General features: G+C 54.6%; 2 protein-coding genes across 4 annotated transcripts in view; one reads left to right on the plus strand and one right to left on the minus strand.

Annotated features, from left to right (window-relative positions):
• Positions 1-15254, plus strand: part of EFR3B (EFR3 homolog B) — a 33280-nt gene extending 18026 nt beyond the window's left edge. Inside the window, exons 6-23 of one of the 3 annotated variants that reach the window (XM_009988942.2) lie at positions 2121-2270; positions 3802-3936; positions 4296-4374; positions 5671-5806; positions 6232-6393; positions 7543-7654; positions 9456-9507; positions 9716-9888; positions 10580-10655; positions 11261-11422; positions 11760-11891; positions 12004-12071; positions 12999-13126; positions 13513-13604; positions 14118-14166; positions 14482-14588; positions 14779-14828; positions 15149-15254. In XM_009988942.2, the coding sequence (XP_009987244.1) occupies positions 2121-2270; positions 3802-3936; positions 4296-4374; positions 5671-5806; positions 6232-6393; positions 7543-7654; positions 9456-9507; positions 9716-9888; positions 10580-10655; positions 11261-11422; positions 11760-11891; positions 12004-12071; positions 12999-13126; positions 13513-13604; positions 14118-14166; positions 14482-14588; positions 14779-14828; positions 15149-15254 (1969 nt within the window). Of the gene's footprint in view, positions 1-2120; positions 2271-3801; positions 3937-4295; positions 4375-5670; positions 5807-6231; positions 6394-7542; positions 7655-9455; positions 9508-9715; positions 9889-10579; positions 10656-11260; positions 11423-11759; positions 11892-12003; positions 12072-12998; positions 13127-13512; positions 13612-14117; positions 14167-14481; positions 14589-14778; positions 14829-15148 lie in introns of all 3 variants that reach the window. The other 2 variants (XM_086624485.1, XM_086624476.1) reach the window with 2 other exon arrangements.
• Positions 15255-20403: 5149 nt separating this feature from the next.
• POMC (proopiomelanocortin) lies at positions 20404-23588 on the minus strand. Its single transcript, XM_086624497.1, has 3 exons — positions 23541-23588; positions 21621-21821; positions 20404-21054 (listed from the first exon to the last, which is right to left on the minus strand). Exons 2-3 carry the CDS (start codon positions 21747-21749, stop codon positions 20404-20406), a joined length of 780 nt encoding a protein of 259 aa, XP_086480623.1. The 5' UTR covers positions 21750-21821; positions 23541-23588.
• Between the last annotated feature and the right edge of the window lie 929 nt (positions 23589-24517).

Below are 24517 nucleotides of genomic sequence, written 5' to 3' on the forward strand. Positions count from 1 at the left end.
TCCCAGGATGCGGTTGGCCTTCTGGGCCGCATGAGCGCACTACCGGCTCATGTTGAGCTTCTCATCTATAAACACCCCCAAATCCTTCTCTTCAGGGCTACTCTCAACCCACTCTGTGCCCAGTTTGTATTTGTGCCTAGGATTGGCCTGACCCAGGTGAAGCTCATGCAGTTAGCACTGGCCCATTTCTCAAGCCTATCAAGGCCCCTCTGGATGGTATCTATCTCTTCTCTCAAGTGAGTCCACGGCACCACACAACTTGGTGGCATCGGCAAACTTACTGAGGGTGCACTCAATGGCGTCATCCATGTCGCTGACAAAGATGTTGAACAGCACTGGACCCAGAACAGACCCCTGAGGGACACCGCTTGACACTGGTCTCCATGTAGACATTGAACCATTGACCACAACTCTTTGAGTGCGACCATCCAGCCAGTTCTTTATCCACTGAGTGGTCCATCTGTCAAATCCATGACTCTCCATTTTAGAGACAAGGATGTCATGTGGGACAGTGTCAAACGCCTTGCACAAGTCCAGGAAAACGACATCCATTGCTTTACCCACATCAACCAGCGCTGTAGCTTTGTTGTAGAAGGCCACTAAATTAGTCAGGCATGACTTTCCCCTAGTGAAGCCATGTTCACTCAAAAAAGAATGTTTGCTCAAAAACTGCCTCCTGCAGCCGTGTGGTCTGTTATTTTCCACGTTTTAAAGGCAGTTACATCTCTCTAGACAGCATCGAGGACTGACTTGCTTTGCTGTGATGGGAAGCGTACCCCCAGGGGGATTAATTACGACTATAGCAGACAGATTAATGTTGTTTACTGCTGCCGAGGCCAGGCCTGTCGGTGATGGGTTTAAAAAGAGCTGGCACTTGGAATGGCCCTGCGAGGCACCGACGGCGGAGCACCTGTGGCTCTGGCCGGGAAGCTCTGGGCAGGAGGCCACTGCTGCCAGAGATAAGTTTTAAGCAGAGCCCAGATGTCAGGCAGCGTTTCACCACATCATGTTGGTGCTGTTCCCAGAACTGCTGTACCAGGGACTGGTTGCTTTGCAGAGAGGTGAAACCCTGAGGTTCACCACTCCTTGCCGGAGCTTGTCTCTGAGGACCAGGTTTGCCTCCTTTCACTGCTGCAGGCTAAGAGAGGTTTTTTTCCTTAATAAGAAAATAACGCAGAAGGCTCATTATTTCCACTTGACCTTCAGGGCGCCAGTGATGCTGGCTAAATTGCATTGGAGACTGGAAGAGAGAAATTCTGCAGCTCCTGTAATTAAAAAGGAGCACACTGCTTTCCTGGGACCTTGGTCCTACTCAACGGTCCTTCCTCAAGAATTGTGTCTCGGTCAGATTATTGCCTTGATTAGATCTGCAAACTGTGTTAGGGAGTCCTCGGAGCAGATTATTAAATGCATTTATTTCTGCAGATAAGCACGTGGTGTCTTTCTTCAGCATTAGCAGTGGATATTGAGGGGCTTTTTTCAGACCTGGGAATCCTGCTATGTAAGGAAATTTTTATTGATGACTTTATTGACTAAAACAGAGTCAGGTTATTTGGACCCAGAAAAGATGCAGGTGTCAAAAAGCACCGAAGTTTCCCTAGCATCCAGCATCCCCACGGACACAGCTTGACTCTGCAGCTGCTGGGAACAAAGGAAGCAGGGAAAATCCTCCATGCATGCCACAGCAGGAGAACGGAGACCTTCCAGGGCCAAAGCTAATCCTTTGGAGAGGCCAAACTCACCGGTGCCACCTCTCCAGATCGACTAGTGTGTGCTGCGGAGATGAATGGGTGCTGCTCACCCGAGGGCCTCCTGGGAAAGATGGTGGATGGGAGCCGGCTGCTGCTGCCAGGATGATTTTAGCTGATTCAGAGCCTTTCCTGCTCACGTCTGCCAGGCTGCGGGAAGCCCATGTCCCTCAGGAATGAGAAGCAGGAGGATTGCCCTGGGGCATACCAGGCCTGGAGCTGAGAACTGGAGCATCACCTATGTGAGCCCCTCCAGCAGCGCAGAAATCAGTGTCTTCTCTCCAACTCCTTGCGCAGTTTCACCTGTATATACATGTAAAATAGTGTATGTTGTGTAGGTATGTAGCATTTTGGTGTCAATTTGTTTCCCAGGATCCGGATGTCTGGCATTAAAGGCCTGCAAGGAGTGGTGAGGAAGACGGTGAATGACGAACTCCAAGCCAACATCTGGGACCCACAGCACATGGACAAAATCGTGCCCTCGCTCCTCTTCAACTTACAACATGTAGAGGAGGCCGAAAGGTGAGTGCTCGCTGCTGCCAGGACCCATCTGGAAAAGGACTTTTTACAACGGTATGTAGTGATAGGGCATGGAGTAATGGCTTTTAACTGAAAGAGGGAAATTTAGATTAGATCTAAGGAATATGTTTTTTACATTGAAGGTGGTCAGGCACTGGCACAGGTTGCCCAGAGAAGCTGTGGCTGCCCCATCCCTGGAAGTGTTCAAGGCCAGGCTGGATGGGGCTTTGAGCAACCTGGTGTAATGGAAGGTGTCCCTGCCCATGGCAGGGGGGTTCGAACTGGATGATCTTTGAGGTCCCTTCCAACCCAAACCATTCTATGATCTCCTCTGTCAGCAGCTTCGGGGCCCCTAGGGCTGCTTTTTGGCAAGGTTTTGCAGGGTGATTTGTACCTGCAACCTGTGAAAAACGTGTCGAATAACCAGAGGGGAAAGCGAGTGCCTCGCTGAAGGATGCTGCAGGTGGCAGAAGCTCTGCGTTTCACCCAGTGCCGTGAAGGTTATTGCTGTCTTGGCCGCTGCAGGGCACCGTGGCTCCCGTGGAGGAAGGAGTTCTCGCTGTCCCTGCAGTTAAGGCATGCTGTTTGCAAAGGCTCTGAGCTGTCTATTCAGCGGCTGACCTCTGCGAGGAATTCCTGCTCAGATGCTACTGAAGCAGCTGTTTTAAAGCCAGGCAAGAGGAATCTCAGGAACTGAAATACGACTTTGCTCGCTGACCCTCCGTTCTTCCGGCGTGACCCCCACTGGCTGCATGCTTACCGCCAGCCCGGTGTTTGAAGAGGATTGCTTAGCAGAGAAGTGCAGAGTAGAGAAAAAGGCATGAATGTCCCCTGGGATTTTCCTTTTGAAGGTTAAGAGGGATGTATTAGCCTTGGGAGGTTGGCTACTGGCCAGATGCCTTTTCCTTGTAAACTGAAGCCTTAGGGTGATAAAAGCATTCGTGGTGTTTGTGTGATGCCAAACAGTCCAAGCGTGGAAAAAAGGGGATGCATCTCCTCTGGGGTGTGCGTGTTCAGGGTGACTTGTGCCAAACCGTGACTGCTTTGCTCTTCCTCCCCCGGGAGGCTGCATCCATCCTGGGACAACAACATTATGTCCTGCGTCCTCACTAATAAAATCCTTGCGCCTTCGACACTAAGCAGCAGAATCCTCCACCCAGTCCCAGGGACCTGGGGGCTCTCCCTGCTGCCTGGCACAGCCTGGTGCTGCAAGTGGGGCCGTCCTGTCGCGTCCCCCTCCTCTGCAATCTGTTCACCTGTGCTGCTCTCTGATCTGGCTCAAACCCAGCAGCGCTTTATTGCTGGGCTCCGCTGGGATGGAGCTGCCCCGTCTGCCTGGCAAGGTGACATATGGCTGCTGTGGGGTGGCTGCTGCCCCTTTGAAGGGGTAGCCCATGGCCCCAGGCAGTGGCAGGCACAGACAGGTGCCACGATCATTTCGCTCAAGCCTTCCCTGGCCGGGCTCTGTGCCTCTTCTCCCCCACTGCTGCCGCACACTCAGCGCCACTTTCACCACCCTCCTCTGCTTTCGCAGCCGCTCCCCCTCCCCGCTGCAAGCCACCGAGAAGGAGAAGGAAAGTCCTACAGAGCTGGCAGAGAGGTGTCTGCGGGAGCTGCTGGGCCGAGCAGCGTACGGCAACATCAAGAACGCCATCAAACCCGTCCTCATGTAAGTTGTGCATCTCTCGTTTTTGGTGCAAGGGGAACTGAGGCGCGGGGAAGCAGCTGATGCGGACCAGAGCTGAGGCGAATGCATGGGCTCTTCTGGATCCCCTTGGCACAGTACTGGAGATGGGGACTGGGCTGCAGGCTGAGCTCTCGTTTTTGGATGCAGTGAGTAAGATGACATGGGATAGATAACTGTTGCTGGGAAAAGTCACCTAGAGAGGAGTTTGTGTCCCTGCCCTCACCTGCAGTGTTTGCTCCCTTCTGCTCCTGGCCGTGCCTGGTGCTTGATCCTGCTTTGCACGCCTGTAGGGTCTGAGGGACTGACAGTGACTTTCCCTTCCGTTTCCATCTCTTCTCCAGCCACCTGGATAACCACTCGCTCTGGGAGCCTAAGATCTTTGCCACCTGCTGCTTCAGGATCATAATGTACTCAATCCAGGTGGGGAGCCGGTGGGACTCTGGCCGGCGGCACCAGTTGGGGACACACATGCGTGCTTGGGAGCACCCGTGGCTGCCTCCCTGGGCTGGGCTGAGTCAGAGCCGCTGCATTGCCGCATCTCGGCAGTGCCGAGACCAAGTGCTCGCAGTGAGCTCGTTTTCCGAGCGTGCCCCAAAACGGGCTGGAGACGGGCACGGTTTGGGTGTATGGCAGTGTGGGCTGGGGGCCCCGCGAGCGTGAGACTGGTAGGTGTGTGTTAGCCTGGCTGTGTGCCAGCCGTGCGTGTTTTAGGATGCTGCTTGTGTCTCGGGAGCGATTCCCTCCCTCTTGGTGGAAAGCAAAGCACTGCTGAATGAGACAGGCTAGCAGTGTGCTGCGAAACGCTCCAGAGGAAGCAGTTGGGCTCCAATTGAAAGCTGCCTCTTTCCAGATTGTTGCTATGTAAATCAACCTAAGCTCCTCGCCCCTGCAAAAAAGGAGAGGGGCTGTCTGGGGTGACATGCCCCAGGCAAACCAGGTGTCACAACAGTACCTGCAGCCCGGCATCCCCATCCTTGGACATGGAGATGCTCAGAGAAAAACCCCGCCAGGCTCTTCCCTTCTCATTGGGGGCCATGGAAATGCAGTTTAGGTAAACTCAAAGTGATGGGAAAAGATCCATCCTTTCTTTTTCCATGTGGATGTCAATTGAACTCTGTTCGCATGGGTCCCTGCCTGCTGTCAGGCACAGTCCTGCCTTCACCCTCTTGGGAGTTTGCTCCAGTTTTGGACTCAGCCAAGGCACAGGTCTGCTTGGGGAACTCTTGCAGTGAAAAGCAGATCACTGCGCCCCTGCTCTCGATTCTTGTTTTTAATCCTGTAAATTGTCTAAAACCCTTTACAGCACTACTAGGTTTTATAAAATCCTGTTAATGCATATTGGAGGTGTAAGATCACAATAGCTCAGCAGGACCCTTTTGAAATATACATGCGTTTGGGAAACCCTGGCAAAAATCAAATCCCTTCTCCCTGAAATCCCCAGGATTAATTGTCACCATTTCCTTAGATCCCTACAGCTCTTCGGATAATTTTTCCCATGCAAATTGCTCCAAGCTCTTGCTCAGTCATGTAAAACAGGCTTCCTCCAGGTGCCTCCTCTCCTGTTGCATCTGGAGCTGTCTTGGGAAGAGCCAGGCAGGGACTCGGTGCAGCTGGGCACATGCGCAGGATTCATCCCCAGTAGCCCTGTGGGTTACAGAAACGGGCCGTCACCTTGTGCATGCAGCACCTGTGCTGATGTTCATGTTCTCTTTCCAGCCGCAGCACTCCCATCTAGTGATCCAGCAGCTCCTGGGGCACCTGGATGCCAACAGCAAGAGCGCAGCCACTGTGCGCGCAGGCATTGTGGAGGTCCTCTCGGAGGCAGCAGTGATCGCTGCCTCCGGATCTGTTGGTAAGTGGATAAATTTATCCTCTCCATCCATCTCTTTACCCTTTTACTGCAGTGGGAGAGGTGCCGGAGGTTTGGACTGGGCTCTGGCGTGTGTCCAGGTGCTCCCAAGCTCAACACCTATGCCCACGTGCAGCAACCTAAACCTGGAGGGCTGAATGCAATGGCTGCCTTTGCTTTCGTGGCAGGAGGAAAACGGATTTTCAGGAGCTTACGGGGAATATGTTGAGCTGATGGTGCTCCTGGAAGGACATTTCTCTCCTGTCTGGACTTGGGAGTCTGGTGGGGTTAAAATTCACTGTGTGTCTGGCCAAACTGCTTTTCAACCTGTTTATGGGATGGTGAGAGGTATTAACCACGCTGACCTGGGGGAAACTACCACTGTCCTCTGGCGATGCTCCACTATCTCTCCCCTCTTTCCATCGCAGGCCCCACCGTGCTGGAGGTGTTTAACACTCTGCTGAGGCAGCTGCGACTCAGCATTGACTACGCGCTGACGGGGAGCTACGACTGCGCCATCGGCGTCAGCACCAAGATCATCAAGGAGCACGAGGAGAGGATGTTCCAGGAGGCTGTCATTAAAACCATAGGTGAGATGTTCTGTGTGGGCTGTCACGGGTGTGGGCTGTGCTGGCGGGTGACCCCCTGCACAGTGGGTTTCTGCCTTGTGCATCTGCAGGATTATTCAAGTTGAAACAAAGTCCCCCTCATCCTAAAAGTAGCAATGGGAAATGAGATTTATCTGTTGCACGTTGCAAGCATGGTGGCAGGTTATCAGCAGGTGGCATTGCAGCCGCAGCCTTCCCTGGCAGAGCTGCTGCGTGCAGGCAGAGTCGTGGTTCTCCCTGGGTAGGTGATGCACAGTGTAATTGCTCACCACCCTGTGACTAATGCCTGTCCTGTCCTGACAAACGATTCTGAAACAGATAAGTCCCGACACTGCAATCCTGGACAAGCAAGAGTCCCAAAAAGAGAGTGAGGGAGAGCACTCCGAGAGACCAAGAGAGAGAGCCCCTGGGAGAGCCAGAGCTTCTTCCCGGTCAGACCTCACCTATATGCTGGGCATGATGTTGCATGATATGGAATACTCCGTTGCCCAATTTAACCCTCAATCCTAAGTCTAAGCTCAAATCATGAGAGGAGTTGGGGGCCCTTTGTCCCGGCCATGTTCCCCCCCAGCCTGTTGTGCTCCTGCACACTGGCAAAACATGGAAAGCTGAAAGGTCCTTGATGTCTCAGCACCAACTATCAACATCAGTGCACTGTCAGCATTCTCTAACGAATCCCAGGGTAAATCCAAAACACAGAGCTCCTCTGGCTGCTAAAAAGAAAAACTAACTCTGTTCCAGTCAAAACCAGAACAGTAGGAGACCCTGAGGAAGGGAAGGAGAGGAGGGAAAGAGGGAAGGTATCAGCCTGCTGGAGCTGATGGCAGGATGGGGATGCACCAGCCCCAAAAAAGGAAGAAGTAGAGGGAGGGGTTGGTGTCTCTCAGCCTCATCCTGCCTGGGCCTGGGTCTTCCCTGCCTGGGAGGCATTTTGATGGATTTTGAATGACCCTGAGGGTAAAGCTGCCTGCGGATACTGGATCCAGGTGGGCCTTGTCCTATCCCAGCCTAGCTATGGGGCTCTGGCAGGCAGCTTGGAGCAGGACAGGTTGGCACACCCCATGGCACTGGGTACTTCTAGGGGTAGTGGGCTGCACCTCGCATGCTGCCAGCACGCTCTTGTCCCTGCAGGGTCCTTCGCCAGCACGCTGCCCACCTACCAGCAGTCTGAGGTGATGGTCTTCATCATGAACAAGGTGCCACTGCCCTCCTCGCAGCAGTCCATTGAGGCTGGCAAAGCTGGGTGAGAACGGATACCTTCCTCCCTCCTCTTGCTCCCCCCTGCCCTGCTCTCCCTGCTGCTGTCCCGTATGCAGTGATGTAAGTCTTTGAACACAAGGCTGAAAGTGCTGGGGAGCTCCTGAAACCATTCCCACCTTCAGGTGGCCTTTGGGGACAGAATAGGAGGTGGGCACGGTATCAGAAAGGCTGAGCATCGAGAGCGTCCACTGAAAGGGAAGGGAAACTGAGCAATGTGTGATCTGTGCTTGAAATGCTTTGCTGTCTGCTGCAAGTGTGATGACAAGGGCCCCTTGAAACACCAGAGCATCAAGGGGGAAAGGTGCTTACAGGCAGTGGGGCTGCAACTCAGCGTTTCTTCAGGTATTCACTGAGAGATTCAGCTGTCAGGAGCTGGGGTGTCATCCAAAACTAGCCAGGAACTACAAATAATATTCGGGGGAGTGACTTCAGGTGTCTCAGGGCAGCAAGGTGGCTGCTGGTGAATAAGGGCTGCCCGTGGGTTTTGAGAAGCTCGTGTTTGACTTTGTGGGACGGGCTGCTCATCACTGCCTTCCCCTGCTGGCGCGTGGCCCCTCCGAGCTTTTATTAACACTGAGCAGGAGGTGGTATTTATACCCACTGGTGGAGGAAGAGAAGGAAAGGAAAACACCCAAACAACATAATTGCTTAACAAGTGTGGGAACAGACCATGGGAGCTATTTGGAGTGAGGGTATCAGCGCTGAAGCATGTAGGTAAGGAGCAAACAGATTTTCATACTATATTTATCTTCAAAGTACGGTCAGGCTCTTCCCACTTGTCTCTGATGGGAGAGAGACTTTGCTGGCTGATAGGAGACACGCTCGGCTTCTCGCTCACATGAGAGTAATTCCCAATGCCTGCCTTCAATCCTCGTTCACACGGTGAGAGACACACTGGCTGCTGTTTGCCATTTGGCCGGGGCAGATTTCCATGCTGTGGGAGCAGAACTGAGCTCGTAGCCCTAGGACAGCAGTCGCTTCTTGGTGCTAAGCTGGCTGTGCCAGGCTGGTTGTCCCTGCTTCTTTATCAGCTCATGAGATACTTCTGGGAGAGGTTTTAAATCACTGTGTGAACGATGGTGCCTGCTCTGGGTGTGTAGGTGAACCGGGAGTTTGCAGAGACGGTTTCCAGGGATCTGCCATTTGCAGTGTCACTCAGTCCCTGGGCAGAGGCAGGCAGCACAGGCAGCGTGTCGTGGGTTATGAAGCAGCCTGGAAATCCCTGTGTCCCCTTCCAGTACAGGGCTGGGAAAGACTGAGTTCAGACGGTAAAGAATTCAAGATTTCCTTTTTTGCATAAAAAACCTCATGTTGCTGAAGTGGAAGCGTGGTTCGTGGTGGCTTTGCAAGAAGCAAGATGGGAGTGAGGAGCAAAGGTACCTTCACAGACAGGTGGGCTTGGGCTTTGTCTCACCAATTTTCAGCTGCTTAAAGAGTTCAGAGCTGGTGCCTGGCATCCCTCAAGAGTTACTGTAAGATGGGCACATCCAGAGGGTGGTTCATTGTCCCTGAGCTCAGCTTTTGCCTGCCTGGAGGTGTGAGTTTGTTTCTGGTTCCTATGGTGGGATATATACTTTGATATTCCTGATTTCTTTAGCAGCCTTTTTGCTGGCTGTTAAATCTGGAGCTCATTTGCTGGAGACCTTTACAGCGTGGCTGTATGTGGTGGTGACTCTTGGGAAAACTGATCCTGCCCTTTCTGGGGCTTTTCCATCCTTTGAGTATGGAAAGAGGGTTGTTTTGTTTTCACTCAGGTTTTAGCATTTGTTTCTTCTCCATGGCAGGGAGAACCGGAATCGGCTGACACAGATAATGCTCCTGAAGTCTCTCCTTCAGGTATGAAAGTGTCACCATCGCCGCAGGAGCATCCAACTTCCGTGAGACGGGTGGGGTCCCCAGCTGCTGGCATGGGGGAGCTGGCCTTGGAGACCCTCTTCCCTGGAGGGGTTTTGGAAGGCCTCAAACCGTACTTAAGTCTTTTCTGCCTGTATCCCCTCTCAAGCGACACTGTCATGTTGCCTCCCTTTTTCTTTGATGCTTGCAGGTCTCTATGGGCTTCCAGTGCAGTAACATGCTTACAGCACTTCCCAGCGCCTTCCTGGACAGGCTGCTCTCCACAGCCCTCATGGAGGATGCTGAGATCCGCCTGTTTGTCCTCGAGATCCTCATCAGCTTCATCGATCGCCATGGGAACCGGCAGAAATTCTCCACCATCAGGTATGTCCCAAGGGCTCCCCAACAAGGCTGGGACCTGCAGGTGCTGCAGAGCAGGCTTGGGAGGGAGATTCTGGAAGCACCTGCAGGATTGGGGGCTGCTGGAAGGATTAAATAATAAATTTGGAACCAGTTCTGGGGTGGTTTAATGCTGCAGATCAGTGGTCTGTTAAGAGCCAGATGGGTGGGGGGCCCTCTGTAAGGAGCTACGGCCAGAGGTATGTGGGACCACGCTGCTGAAAGTAACCGTGGTTAGACAGTGGTCCCAGGAGGACACACAGGAGCAATAACCTTCTCGAGTGGGTTCATCGACTGTGTTGCGTTCCCATGGATAGGCCTGCTGGGCACTCATGTTGTCCATGCTGGGTTACCTTGGAAGAAGGTGACTGTAATCCCAGATGGAAACATCTCCATGGGTTTTGCTGCGGTCCTGCTAATCCACTTTGCTTGCACACTTCTTTGTCAACTTGCTTTTGTGTTCCTGAGCACCACTGCCCTGAAATCCTAGAGTGATTTGGCTCGGTACTTTTGAATATCTCAATTGCTCAGATAGGTTTTAAAAGCCACCTGTAGCTTCCTCCCTTGATTCCTCCCAGACAGCTCATTCCTGGCCGGCAGCTCTGCAGGCATGTGGGAATTCCACCTCTTCCCTCCACTGTCTGAATTTTCTCTTACTCTTGGCCTTTCCTTGCAGCACCATCAGCGACATCTCGGTCCTGAAGCTGAAAGTGGACAAATGCTCACGCCAGGATACTGTCTTCATGAAGAAGGTAGTGTCAGAGTCTGGGTCAAGCTGTCCTTGTGCAGACCAGTGTGAGGACCATGCCTCTGTTTCCCCAAGTCACACTTGGAGTACCATGATGCCTCTAAACCTGGGGATGTCCCAGGAAAAAGCCAGTGGGATTCAATCTCCATCAGCACTTCATGTGTGGGCCTTCCTAGACTCCTAAATCTGCTTTTTTGTCCCAAGGAATGAGTACCCCAGGATGTGCTGGTATCCCAAAAGCTATTTATCAAGTGGCTTTTGAAGTTACCTGATTTTATTTATTTTTATTCCCCCACCACCGCCTCCTTAAAATACTTCCAGGGTGGTGCAAACCCCTCTGGAGCTCACCTGAGGCCAAGAGGTGATCAGATTATTACCTTGCGCACACCAGGGAGCAACAGTGCGGCTCCTAAACCAAAAGCCGTTGCAGAGCAGAGTTTCTCTTACACCAGCATGTACCCTGCTCTGTCCCATGCCTTGCTGTCAAGCAATGTGTCTCAGGGCTTTGTTTCTCTGCTGGGTCCTGCTGTTCTTCTTTCTCTGGGTTGACAGTAATGTTGCTAGCACGGGATGTTCAGGAGGTGACCGAATCCCTCCATGTCCCCACAGCATGGCCAGCAACTGTACCGGCACATCTACCTGATATGCAAGGAGGAGAGCAACATGCAGGCTCACTACGAGGCTCTCTACAGCATGCTCATGCTCATCAGCATCGAGCTGGCTAATGAGGAGGTCATGGTGGACCTCATCCGCCTGGTGCTGGCAGTGCAGGTAGGCAGGGGGAAGCTGGATGTGCTACTGGTGCTCAGCACCGTGGGGCAGGTGGGCTGGGATGTGATGGGAAGGAGGCTCTGGGAGGCGGTTGCTTTGGAATTGGGACCTCTGAGGAAGGGGATGCAAGAGTCTGAGTTGCTCTGAGCTTCTCCCACCATAGTGGGATCAGACCAACGTGCTGGGGAGAGATCCCAGTCTCCTTGTCAGCCTCCGAAATGCTGCAAAGCCAAACTCCAAAAGCTGGGATGTTTAAAGGGCAGGTGTCATGAGGTGGATGGGGACCACTCTGGGGCTGTGTCCACCCTCATCTCATGGGGCTGTGTCTCTATTGCAGGAGATTGCCCAGATCAACGAGGATAACTTGACGGCATACAACCGCTGCGCGCTCTTCGCCCTTGGTGCAGCTTACCTGAACCTCATCAGCCAGCTCACCACCGTGCCCACCTTCTGCCAGCACATCCATGAGGTGCGAGGGAGGGTCTGAGGATGAGGAGGAAGCCTTGTCCATGGCAGCTTTGGCATCAGCTCTCCTGGCCACCTGTGGGGTTTGAGCTTGGCTCCTTGCTTGTCTTCTGCAGGTCATCCAGATGCGACAGAAGGAAGCTCCCTATCTGCTCCCTGAAGATGTGTTTGTGGAGAGACCCAGGTAAGAGCCTGGAAAATACTTTCTTCTCCACTACCTGCTCCTGAGGGATTGGTGTCCATAAGATTGAGGACAGTAATGGGTTTATCAACTCTTCACTTGCTTGTACTTGTCTCCTTTCCCATCTGGAGATGGCACAGTGAGAAGGACATCAAGTGGTTTTTAGTGTGTTTAGAATCTGAGGAGGATGCTGTGCAGCCAGGGAAGGGGGTGACCACCACGGCTTGTGCTCACAGCCAGCCAAATGCTGGTCTGACAGGAGGATGGGTGTAGATCTGGTGTGTCATCCTGCTGCTCTGTCGTGCCATGGGCTCGAGGATGCCCACTACATGCTGAGCATCCCCAGGCCAAGGCTGGCTGGGCTGGCCCATGTCTGCTGGCCCAGCCTTGGCACGTTTGGCACAGGTCACGTTTGATGGCGAGGTCCCTTACAGAGACACTGTCCCTGATGTGTGCCACTGCTCCCTTGAGACATTCCCTAGGTCAGAATTGTCCCCCCCGAGCACGTCTATATCTTTCATGATGGGTCAAGAGCCCTTCTGGGACTTCGGCTTTGTACCAACGTGTGCAGAAATAGTGATATATCCGGCTGGGCTGGAGCTAAGCAAAGCCATGAGATCCCTCTGTTTCTGACCCAAAGGGACTGAAACCCTGCTGACACAGTTTCCCTAGCAGAAGAGATGCTGCCATCTCCATTGGTAGATTTAGATTAGATCTAAGGAAGAAATTCTTCCCTCTGAGGGTGGTGAGGCACTGGCACAGGTTGCCCAGAGAAGCTGTGGCTGCCCCATCCCTGGAAGTGTTCAAGGCCAGGTTGGATGAGGCTTTGAGCAACCTGGTGTAGTGGAAGGTGTCCCTGCGCATGGTAGGGGGAGTGGAACGAGATGATCTTGAAGGTCCCTTCCAACCCAAACCATTCTATGATTCTAGGTTGAGCAAGAGCCTTGACCGCCTGGGCCCAGAGGTTTTCTTCTGGCAGAGCAAGATCAGCGAGGTGCTGGGCGGCAGCGGCTACAACTCGGACCGGCTCAGCACACCCTACATCCCCCAGCTGACAGGTATGCACCACCCTGGGGCATCCCGGAGAACTGGGAGGGGAGGAAACTGGTCCCTCTCTCTGCACTGTTATGGGGGGGTGAAGTTCTTGTGCTACATGTGGGCCTGTTGGTTTTCTGCCCTCCTTTGGAGGTGCAGCCTTTCGGAAACTGAGGCACAAAGCAGTGAATCGGAAGCTTCCTGGGGTGGCCACATGCATGACTGGCTGGAAGGAGCAATGGAGCCTGCTGGGCTTGGCTCGATCCTCAGTTCTGATTTGGGTGAATTTGGGTGAATGGCGGAGCAGATGGAGTGCTACCCTTGGGGTGGGATGTGAGGCCGTGTTCCCTGGGAGCTGCCTGTGCTAATTGTGTCTGCAACTAGCTCTTCTGCCCTTTCTCTTCCTCAGATGAAGATCGCTTGTCCAAGAGGAAAAGCATTGGTGAGACCATTTCCCTGCAGGTTGAGGTGGAGTCGAGAAACAGCCCTGAGCGAGAGCAGGTACCGTGTTACGCCAGAGCTGCAGAGGCTGCCGCGTTCCTTCGGCACCGCGTGCTTTTAGCAGCCTGACGGCGCGCCCTCTCTTAATTCCTCATTTGGCTGCACACATAATTGCTCCGCTGGCTGCAAACGCAGAGGTCTGGCAGTGAGCGGGGTCAGAAAGACCCCCAACTGCCCCTGATGCTCCTCTCCATGTGCCGACAGGTCCCAGCCTGCAAGGGGAATTGCGCAGCAGGAAGGGTCTCCCACTACTGTTTAGGTGGCAAATCTTTATTTTCCCTGGGTGCTTATTTCTTAGCTATGGGAGCCTTCAGGGAGGTATAAGGCCTGGCTAGTCCAGCCTGAAAAAAACATTTTAAAAGTGCAGTTTTCCAGGAAAGATGTCCCTGATCTTTAAGGACAGGCTGTTTTGGTGCAAGAATACAGCCTGGGACACTGGTTTTGGGTTGCTGTGACCCCAGAACAGTGTCCTCTGTGTATGTTGAACTTCATCTGCTTTTCCTTTTCCTTTAGAGAGCACCAGCAGAAGAGATCACGTACGAGACATTGAAGAAGGCAATAGGTAAGTGAGGGAGCTGGACATGGCCAGGAGAATTGGAGGCTGGCATGGCATGTGTGTATGGGTGCTGTCACCCCTGTGTCTGTGTGTGTACACCATGAATGGATGGATCCCCAGCACCTGACCATGGCTTCACAGCTCTGCCTGGCCCTGGGGATGGCTCTCGGGGGGCTGATCCCAAAGCCAGAGGCTGGAGAGCCTCTCCTTGGCTTCCTAGTGATGCCTAAATCCATACTGTCTGCAGGGGAGATGGGGATGTAGCACAGGGTGGTGTCTGCGGGTGGGGAGCAGCTGAGAGACGTCTCCTCTCTGCTTCAGTAGACAGCGTCGCCGTGGAGGAGCAGGAGCGAGAGCGGAGAAGACAAGTGGTGGAGAAATTTCAGAAAGCCCCATTCGAGGAGATCGCTGCCCACTGCGGCGCCCGGGTGAGTCGAGACTGTGGCACCTGCAACCACTCTGCTCAGGCTAAGCAGTGACGATGTGGCTCTGAATTTTCCCAAGCCACCCTCCCTCTGCCCTGGTGGACGGGGAAGGCCAACGGGGTGTTTGTGCCGTTTGTACGGCTGTGGTCCTCGATGTGCAGCCACACTAACACAGCCTCTGCGTTTGTTACAGGCGACACTGCTGCAGAGCAAGCTCAACCAGATCTTCGAGATCACCATCCGGTGAGTTGGGACGACAGCTGAGCATGCTGTGCCAAGCACAGTTTGTCGAGGCACCCGAAAACCTGCTGCTGGAGTGGGGGGTGCCCCATCAAGGAGGCTCGTGTGGGGATGGGTGCCAGCCTGGGCTTGGGACCTTTGCAATGACAGAGAGGACATGGGTTGCTGGGAGCAGCCTCTGGTTTGTTTGCCCCAGTTCTCCTCTGCTGTGGCGGCACTGGAGAGACCCGCAACAGTGCAGGAGTGCGCGTTTCCTGCACCGGGCTGTGCTTCCTCACCAAAACCCCTCTGTAAACCACCTCCTTCCATCTCTTGTGTTCCAGGCCACCGCCAAGCCCGTCTGGCACCATCACAGCCGCCTACGGCCAGCCCCAAAACCACTCCATCCCGGTGTACGAGATGAAGTTCCCGGACCTGTGTGTGTACTGAGAGCGGTTGTGCTGGTAGGGCAGAGGCACCGCTGCACAGCTTGCACCGAAGGACCTCTTGGCGAGAGACTGCTGACCCTGTGCAGGACGGGTGGGGACACCGAGGCCACCCCAAGATTCGTTGGCACCACAAACCCGTCTCCCGTACTTTATTTTGTCACCCTCTGCCTCTGCAGCCACGTTTTGCAGCAGTTGGTGGTGCGGGGAGGTGGGTACTTGCTGTGACCTCCTTCTCCGTTTTCGTTTTTTGGGAAGGGGAGGGGAGAAGCTTCTGGGAAGAAGAAGTTTTTGGGAAGCTTCTCTGGCTCTGGGCGAAGCGCGTTGGGCACAGCCATCTTCCTGACATAAGGCAAAGCCGTTCCCTGGGGAATCTATCCCCACGTCGTCAGTCGGCCACACTGGGAGACCCTGGCAAGGAGGAGGGTGTGAGACTGCAGAAGCAGGAGGGGATCTGGGGTGCGGCGTGCTGGAGCCTGGGGCCGCCGCAAAACTGAAGCCTGCCCGAGCTGGTGCTTGAGGCAGGCTGTTGGAGGGGGTATGATCCCCACATCCAGCTCCCAGCCTGGGAGCCTGAATCTTCCCAGGAGCCCCCTCGGCTCATGGCCCATTCCCCTGGGTGATTCAGGGTACCCTGATGCCCCGGACAGAGGGCTTTCCTGGTGCAGCGTGAGGGTGGCAATTGTCCTGTTGGTGTGGGGGTACACAGCAGCCTGGCTGGTTCCAGGTCACTTGTAAACGTGATTTGTTTGGGAAAACCCACTTTTTTGGGGAAAACCTACAAGAGCTGTGCCTCTTGACCAGGTCACAGGCAAAGTGTTTGCAGGGAACTGGTGAGGCTGAGCCCACAGGCAGCGTGGCCAGGCATGCAGTGGGATGCCTGGAGTGGTGACACAAGGCATGAGCAACCACTGTGCTGGAGAGTATTAACACATTAACCCACTGTTTTCCTATTTTGGGGTTGGATTGTCACAGTTTTGGGGTTCCTGTCTCAAGGGAAGAATTATTTTCTTTTTTAGCAGAATCACTTTGACAAAGTCCAACCTTAAATCAGCTGAGCTGTAACCACAAAGAAACTCCAACGCTGCAGGAAATTGCTGGATAAGAGGCGTTTTACAGGGTCCACCCTGCAGCCCCTGCGTCTGGCGGGCCATGGATCGTGCCTGTTCTTGTGCAATAGAATAAAACTGGATTTGGGCTGGGGACAGATGAGGCTGTCAAAAGTTTGACTTTAGATAAACATGGTAGAAACTTCTGGGTCCTGCCGAACCAAAACTGCAAAGTGCCAGTGGTGGGGGTGGGGAAGAGGTCTCTTGGGGATATTCGGTTGTTCACAGGATCTCTTGCTTCCAAATGCCTTTGGAGCGTCGATGTGCTGAGGCTGTTCGCAAGGTGAGCTTGGACACGCTCACACGGACGGGCACTGCCTTCAGCTTCCCCACCGTCTCCCTCTGAGCAGCCTGGGTGTCTCTTCTTCGACCCTTCCCAGGGTCTCAGGTAGCCCCTTCCCCTCTGGCCGGACTCGCCGCTTCTGTCTTTGCCACGGGAAGACACTCAGAAGGGTCTAAAGCTGGAGATGTGGGAGCTGCTTCTGCGCATCGTGGAGGGACAGGTAAACCCAGCCAGCATTGGCACTGGCTCTGCCCGTGCCCCGCTGGGTCGCTTCAGCCATGACCCGTTTCTCTGCCACCTCTCGCTGCAGATCTTTGGGTGGTTATTTTAAGCTGTAATTACATATTACCATCCCCCTCCTTTTTTCTTTTTTTTTTTTTTTAACTCAGTGGTGGATACAGTTTGTGATTGCCCCGATGTCACCGCTTGTTTGTGTGGTTGTGCCGTAATCCGGGCTTAGGGAAATGATCTAGCTTAAGAGGACAGGAAAAACAAGGGTTTATTTTGGTCCCTGGGCTGGATCACAGCACTGGCCCTGCCCGGTGCCCGAGGCTCTCCTCTTGCTGCTGCCTCGTAAGGTCCCCATGTGTTTCCGTCCCCTGTCCCCAAACCCTTTTTGCTCCCTGGGTTATGCCTGGTCCCGCTGAAACCCACATTTTGGCTGGGCAGGTTTTGGGATCAGCAGCGGGAATGCAAAGCGGGCAGCTCGGGGAAGAAGGGTTTGCTCCCGTGACTGTTCTCATGAAAAACCCTAAAATTTTGAACAAAAGCAGTAGGAAAAGCAATTAACCCCAAAATTGTGTGTCCGGGGGCAAAACACCTCCAAAATTCTTTGAAACCACAAAGAAGGTGGGAAAATGAGCACAGGGTTTGCTCATGGTGAGGGAGGGGAGTCTCAGGGACACCACAGGGTGCATCTTGGGATGCCCAACACCCCTTTGGGACAGAATCATGGAAGGTTTGGGTTGAAAGGGACCTTCAAGATCATCTAGTTCCAACCCCCTGCCATGGGTAGGGACACCAGAAAACACCCCTGGCCTCTGCTCCCAGGAGATGGAATCTGGGTTATCCCTGCGGAGTCACCTCTGGTCCCTCTTGTCCCAGTGCTTTCCCCTCGCTCCGCTCCGTGGGATCCGGCAGCAGGACTGGGGCCGCACGTCCCAACTGGCTGCATCCTCACCACGGCCCCACCACGTTTTGGGACCCAAATTCCACCTGTAAATGTCCCTTCCAGACACACACATGGTGTTGTGACCTGTTTGTACCTCATGTTTAGTTTAGATATTTGTGTATGTCGAGATGACAAAGTATATTTCTATAAAGTCAGCGGTTTAGGTGCATGTGTGCGTTTTCCATCGCTGTATTCCGGAGCACTGTGGAGTTTGTGTGTGTGTAGCTGAGGACAGATGAAAGGGGGAGCGGGTTGTAAAAAAGGGCCAAGAAGGCCTCGATATTTTCAAATGCACCATCTTAATGCCCTTTTCAAATAAATGTTGATGTTGCCACCTTAGGGACTCTGCTCTCAGCATTTTCCCAGCACCCAGGTGCCATCTCTCTGCTCTGGGAGAGGAAAAAATGGGTGGTTGCAGCTGGGCTGGAGAAGGAAAAATACGTGGTGGTGAGGAGGATGGTTGCAGCTGTGGACAAGCTTCCTTCCCCCCCACCTCTGTGCCCAGGATCTGACCCAAACTGGGCTTCATCTTTATCATCCTTCATAATTTAGAATTTCCTCCCTGCAGTGCGCCGGGCCGTGGGGAAAGGTCCTGGGCTTCTGTTCCTGGAGAGCGGGGCACCGCCTGGGACACCATCCACCATGGCCAAAATGGGAAAGAAAACGCCTGGATAACTATTAGAGGGGTCAAAATGTATGCGGTGCACACCATGACATGTGTGTGCTCCAGACACGCACATGGTACACCAGCAGCTCCTCTGCTCCTCAAGGACCAATTTATAAGGTCTCTTGGCCAAGGAGTGGGGGGAAAAAGCACTAATATGAGCCCTATTTTCCTTTTAATAGTGCTTCCACCGTTATACCAAATAAATGGGGATGCATAGCCCCATCTGTTGCAATCCCAGTCATAGAATGGTTTGGGTTGGAAGGGATCTTCAAGATCATCCAGTTCCAACCCCCCTGCCATGAGCAGGGACACCTTCCACTACACCAGGTTGCTCAAAGCCTCATCCCACCTGGCCTTGAACACTTCCAGGGATGGGGCAGACACAACCTTTCTGGGCAACCTGTGCCAGTGCCTCACCACTCTCAAAAGGGAAGAATTTCTTCCTTAGATCTCATTGAAATCTCCCCTTTTTCAGTTCAAAGCCATTGCCCCATGTCCTGTCACTACATGCTCTTGTCCAAAGCCCCTCTCCAGCTTTCTTGTAGCCCCTTTAGGTCCTGGAAGGCTGCTGGAAGGTCTTCCCCAGAGCCTTCTCTTCTCCAGGCTGAACAGTCGCAACTCTCTCAGCCTGTCTCCATAGCAGAGGTACTCCAGCCCTCACATAATCTTTGTGGCCTCCTCTGGACCTGCTCCAACAGCTCCATGTCCTTCTTATGTTGGGGACCCCAGAGCTGAAGGCAGAACTGCAGGGGGGTTCTCCCAAGAGCAGAGCAGAGGGGCAGAATCCCCTCCCTTGACCTGCTGCCCACGCTGCTGTGGATGAAGCCCAGGACACGGTTGGCTTTCTGGATGGTGGTGGGCTCGTCCTTCTGGGGTTCCTGCAGCTCTTCCGCATGTGCTTCTCATCCTCGGGTGGAGCAGGCGGTGGTGGGAGGCATACCACCAGCACTCGAGATCAGCGTTACGATATCGACGCTGGTGTTTCGTGGCTTGGGAAGCAGGTGGGAGATTGTGCTTTGGCAGCAATAAAGTGGTACCTGGGCAGAGGTGGTTGGGGTTCGCTTCCACGCAATGTAATGAAGCTTTCCCTAATGGCCAGGCTCTTTCTTTTAGTGGGGAATTAACAAGTTTACCTGGGCAGTGGGTGCTGGGGGAGCCTGGCTCGATCCCTTCGCTCCTTGGGGCAGCACCCAGCGGATGCTGCGTTTTCCAGGCTGGCAGCAGACCCTGTCACCACATGTCCCATCAGCAGGGGGGCTCCACTCCGGGACCCACACACACTGTACTGGGTGTGCGGAGCTGACCCCTGCCCAAACGCAGCCCTTGGTGCCTCCCAGGCTGGCTGCAGGGAGCTCAGCCTTGCTAGAGCCCCATGGCTGCCTCCTGTGAAGCTCTGGAGCCAGGGCGGGGGCACAAAATCGCCCTCTCTCCCCCTACCCCAACCCACGCTCCTCAGCCCTGCCTCTGTACCCCACCCCAGCTGCAGGGTTTTACTTTGTGATTATTTTTTTGGCCCTTTTACGCACACCAGGTACACCCGGAGACTGTGCCCACACCCCGATGGCTTGCCAAAACAAAAAGTATTTTTATATATATATATATTATTTTTTTTTTAGATTTCTTTTAATCCATCATTTACAGTATTGTACAGCTCAGTGAAAATAGGAAAATCAGCCGGCGTGCTCCAATCCGGGCATTGTCCCTGCTCCCCGGTGTGGTCGATGGTGAGGCCAGAACAGTTGATGTCTTCATCCCTAACCTCTTCCCACCCAATGGAACCCAGGATCGGACTCTCCTGGCTCCAGAGTACTAATTAAGAACAACTTAATGAATGATCTCTAAGTGAAACACATGCCAGCGGGACACTAAAGCTATAGGGGAAGGGGGAAGTGGGGGTGGGAGACTCCTCGGGCTCTCCCCCCATCACTGTCCCTTCTTGTAGGCGCTTTTGATGATGGCATTTTTGAAGAGAGTCACTAGAGGGGTCTGGCTGTGCTCTGAGGTCATGAAGCCTCCATAGCGCTTGTCCTTCAAGGGCGCGTGCCAGCGGAAATGGCGCATGCGGTAGGAGCCACCGGCTGCCTTCTCCTCCTCCTCCTGGCCTTCCTCTTCCTCCTCCTCTTCTTCCTCTGGCAGCGTCCCGGTGCCGCCGAGCGCCAGCTCCCGCCTGAACTCCAGCGGGTAGCTCTCGGCCGACTCCTCCTCCACCCCGTTGGGATAGACCTTGATGGGTCTCCTCTTGCGTCCCACTGGCTTTCCCCAGCGGAAGTGCTCCATGGAGTAAGAGCGTTTGCCTTCCTCTCGCTCCAGCCCAGTTCCCTCCTCTTCCTCGTGGTGAGGCGGCGGAGTGAGGGGCAGCGATGCCGGTGGTGGGTTACCCCCCGCCGCCACTGCTGCTGCCTCCTCCCGTTTGTGCCCCCCACCACTGCTGCTGTTCCTCCGGCCGAACTTGTTCCAGCGAAAGTGGCTCATGACGTACTTGCGGATGCTCTCGGAGAGGGGCTGGAGGTGTCCATTCCCTGGGTAGACAGGTGCCTCAGCTGACAGGTCGGCTCGGCACGCTGCGGCGCACGCCTGCATGGGAGGAGAGAGATGTACGGGAAGGGTGGGCCCATGGCTGGGGGTCTCCGGGTGGGAGTCGCTGGGTGCTGCTTGCACCAAGTGGGATAGTTCACGAGATGGTTTCATGCTTGTGCTCCCCTGAAGTCCCCGTACAAGTGCCACCCCCTTGGCAGGAAGCTTCAAAGGCTGAGCCCCAAGCGTCCTGCCCAGGCATCGAAGCAGCCCTGAGTGGCTGGAAAAACGATGGTGGGAGATGCTCAGCCTCCACTGCAAGGTTGCTGGAGCAAACCCAGAGCCTTCCCAGCGTCCACCCCCACCGCCAGCGAGAGTAGGGCACGCTCCGCTGGCACCCTTGGGCACGGGGGTGAAACCGTGAGGAGGGAGCCCATGAACTCAAAACCTTCTTTTAGCATCACCCCCCGCAGTGTGAAACCAGGAGGCACGAGGCCACCAAAACCCATGGGTGGTGGGGCATTGCCCTGTGTTGATGCGGGTCACCCCATGGTGCTGGCGTCTCTGGCACCTCCTCCCCCAGCCCACCACGCTGGTCCCGGGGTCATCCCCGGCCCCAAGCTTACCAAAATGCTGGCTTCGCTGGCAAGGTCCTGGCATTTGGTGCTCTCCCAGCACGGGCCGCTGGCGCTGGCGTGGTGCCAGAGCAGCAGCCCCAGCACTGTGAGCAGGCTGCCTTGCAGCGCGCTCCGCATCCCGGCCAGGGACGTGAGGCTGGAGTCACAGGAGGGGTGCGAGGGGCTGCGGGCCCGGAAACCGTGCAGGAACTATGGGGAAAAAAAGACAAAAAAAACCCAAAACCCCTCTTTTTATTCCTTCAGGAGATTCTTTATTGCTTTCTTTGACGTGCTCACCTTCCCCTTTCCCTTTTTCACATCTGCCGGGGTTGCGGGGGTGAGGTCTTCTCCAGCGGCACCAACCTGCCTCCCCCAGCCCTGTCCCCTCCTGCAGGGTTTCGGCTTTGTCCCCATCCCCCAGAAGACGTGTAGTGCCACAAACCCTTCCTTCCGCAAAGCTTTCCTCTCGCTTCGAGCTCGTTGTTCCTCGCTATGCCCCGAGAGCACGGCGGGGATTATTTTTTTTTTGGCCGGAGGAGAAACTGAGGCATGGCAAAGGGAAGGCAATACCCGCAGCTGCCTCCCTGCCTGCGCCCGCATCGCTCTGCTCCCGCTCAGCCCCACCAAAAAAACAAACAATGTTCCCCTCAATGCTTCATCCTTTCGCCTTCGGATCCGAAAGGCGTCTCTCTGGAGCCCGGGTCTTTTGTCACCGCGAGCGCAGGTGACAACGGCTGTTGGCGGGGGCTGCTGCTGCCTCCTGAGAACCCCATAAAGATGAGTGATGCTGCAAGGGGAAAGCGATAGGGAGCTGCCTCCAGGTTTCCTCCCTCCCTCCGCTCATGGCTTGGAGACTTATTCCTCTAAAAAAAATACATGCTCCCTCCGAACCTGTCCTGCGATGACCCTCAAGCAGCTGGAGAAGTCCTGTGGGGTGGGAGACACAGCTGGAAATGATATTAAATCAGGATCAGAAGACATGGACATAAATATTTCACAACCAATCGTATCGAAGGCGGCTGCTCAGCTTTTGGGAAGGGCTACGGTAAGTGCTGGTGGGGTTTTGGGGCGCGGGGCATGCCAGGAGCTGCCAAAATTAAGCCGAGATCTGGCCAAAACCCGATGGCTGAAGCAGACGTTGCTGCTGTGCTGTCAAGGGTGAGGTTGGGGTGGGTTCCCAGGCACCCATGGGACCTGGCTCCAGTGCGCCTGAGGATGCCCCGGTTGTTTTCCCTCTGCAGACCCAAACTCTTTACCAAAAAACTGTATTTAACTCAGCGCAGACTCACGCGTCCCACCTTCCCCCAGGCTGCAAGAGCTCTACAGGAGGAAAATCCCATCCCACATGGAAAGAAAACAGGAGAAAAATCTCATATTGGTCCAAAATGTGTGGCCGGAGGGAAGAGCTGACTCTTCTCCCCGGTGCTGGAGTCACCAGGTCGAGCTGGGACGCAGGGGGACTTCCTTCGGCAGAGGGAAAAAAGGTCCCTGGATTTCTGACAGCAAAAAGCCGTTCAGAAAGAGGGGATAAGAGACCAAATTTAAACATAAAGATCGTTTTTTCTGTCTTCGCCCTGAATTTGTGGGTATCGCTGCCCGGGACCCACCGAGTGCAGCAGCACAGAGGGTCCGGGTTGGCAGCGGGCAGCACCCCTGTAACACAGAAACGCCCGATAATGCAAATAAACCCCGGCGATAAACAGAGATGAGACAGAAATAAGGGACAGGTGGGTTTTATTGCCCGTCCCTCGCCGGGAAAACTTGCGCAGCGGCCATCCATCGCGGCGCGTGTCCCATCCACCCCCATCGCGCCCCGTCCCCTCCAGCCGCCAAGCCCATATTTTTACAAACTTTCTTTATCCCCTTCCACGCACCCCAAAACACACTGGGGAGACTCACGGGGTCGAGTTGTTGGTTTTTAGGGCTTACCTGTGGCCGGGGTGGGAGCCCGACCGCCGTCGCACGCCCTCCGTCCCCCTCTCCCGCACGCTCCTGCTGAGCGTCTGCCACTTGGCCGTCGGTCTCGGTGGCTTTTTATAACCCCCGCCCCCCACCCTGATCACAGCCGCCACCGGCTGCCGGAGGGAAGGCGGGGGGGGGGGTGATGGTGGTGAAAGTGGGCGTGAGAGGGACCGTTCCAGGTATCAAACAAAAGATGAGCAAGCGGCGAGCGTTCGGCAGCTCCGGCAGCACCGCGGATAGAGGGATTAACATCTCCCAGTGAACTGCAGCTGGTGAAGTTGTATGGGTGATGCTGCTAATTGCGTTGGCAGCTTTGGAGCTAGGAGGGGGGTCGGATGGAAAATCATTTGCCCAGTACCAACCATCACTGGTGGCGGTGGGTTTGGTGCCAGTTGTCCAAAGGAGCATCCAGTCCTCCTTGGTCTCAGGCGTGGGAGGGTTTCACGCTCCGACGGGTGCTGAGAATTTGGGATTGTCTTTCTGCAGGTTAAAGGGGATTTGGTTAAACACAAACCTCTCAGGACAGCAGCAGCTCCCCAGCCCAGGCAGGCAGGCACAGGCAGTGGGCATCTCTGCCTGCTGTGCTGGGGAGCCCTGCGGCCGCCAGCTTCAGGTGAAAAAGCAGCAAGGGAGCATTTTCCAGCCCAGGGGTGACTTTTCCAGAGTATGGACATGTCCATGTGGCTTGGCCAGGCGCGCTGCTCCCTTCCATCAAACCCAGCCTCTCCCGTCCAATCCAGCTGGACCAACTTTGGGCTGCAGATGCTTTCCCCATGGTACGGTGGCCCAAAGCCCAGCGGGACTCATGGTTTCTATAGGGTTGGCTTTAGCTAGTCTGTATGGAAGAGCCGTGGTGGCTTCCAGGAGGCTCCTTCATGCACCTTGGCCAAGCCTTGCATGGGCGAGCAGGAGTGGTGCTCCATCCTCTGCAACGTGTTTGGTGC

This window comes from Tauraco erythrolophus, chromosome 2 (assembly GCF_009769465.1).
Source record: "Tauraco erythrolophus isolate bTauEry1 chromosome 2, bTauEry1.pri, whole genome shotgun sequence".
Lineage (NCBI taxonomy): Eukaryota > Metazoa > Chordata > Aves > Musophagiformes > Musophagidae > Tauraco > Tauraco erythrolophus.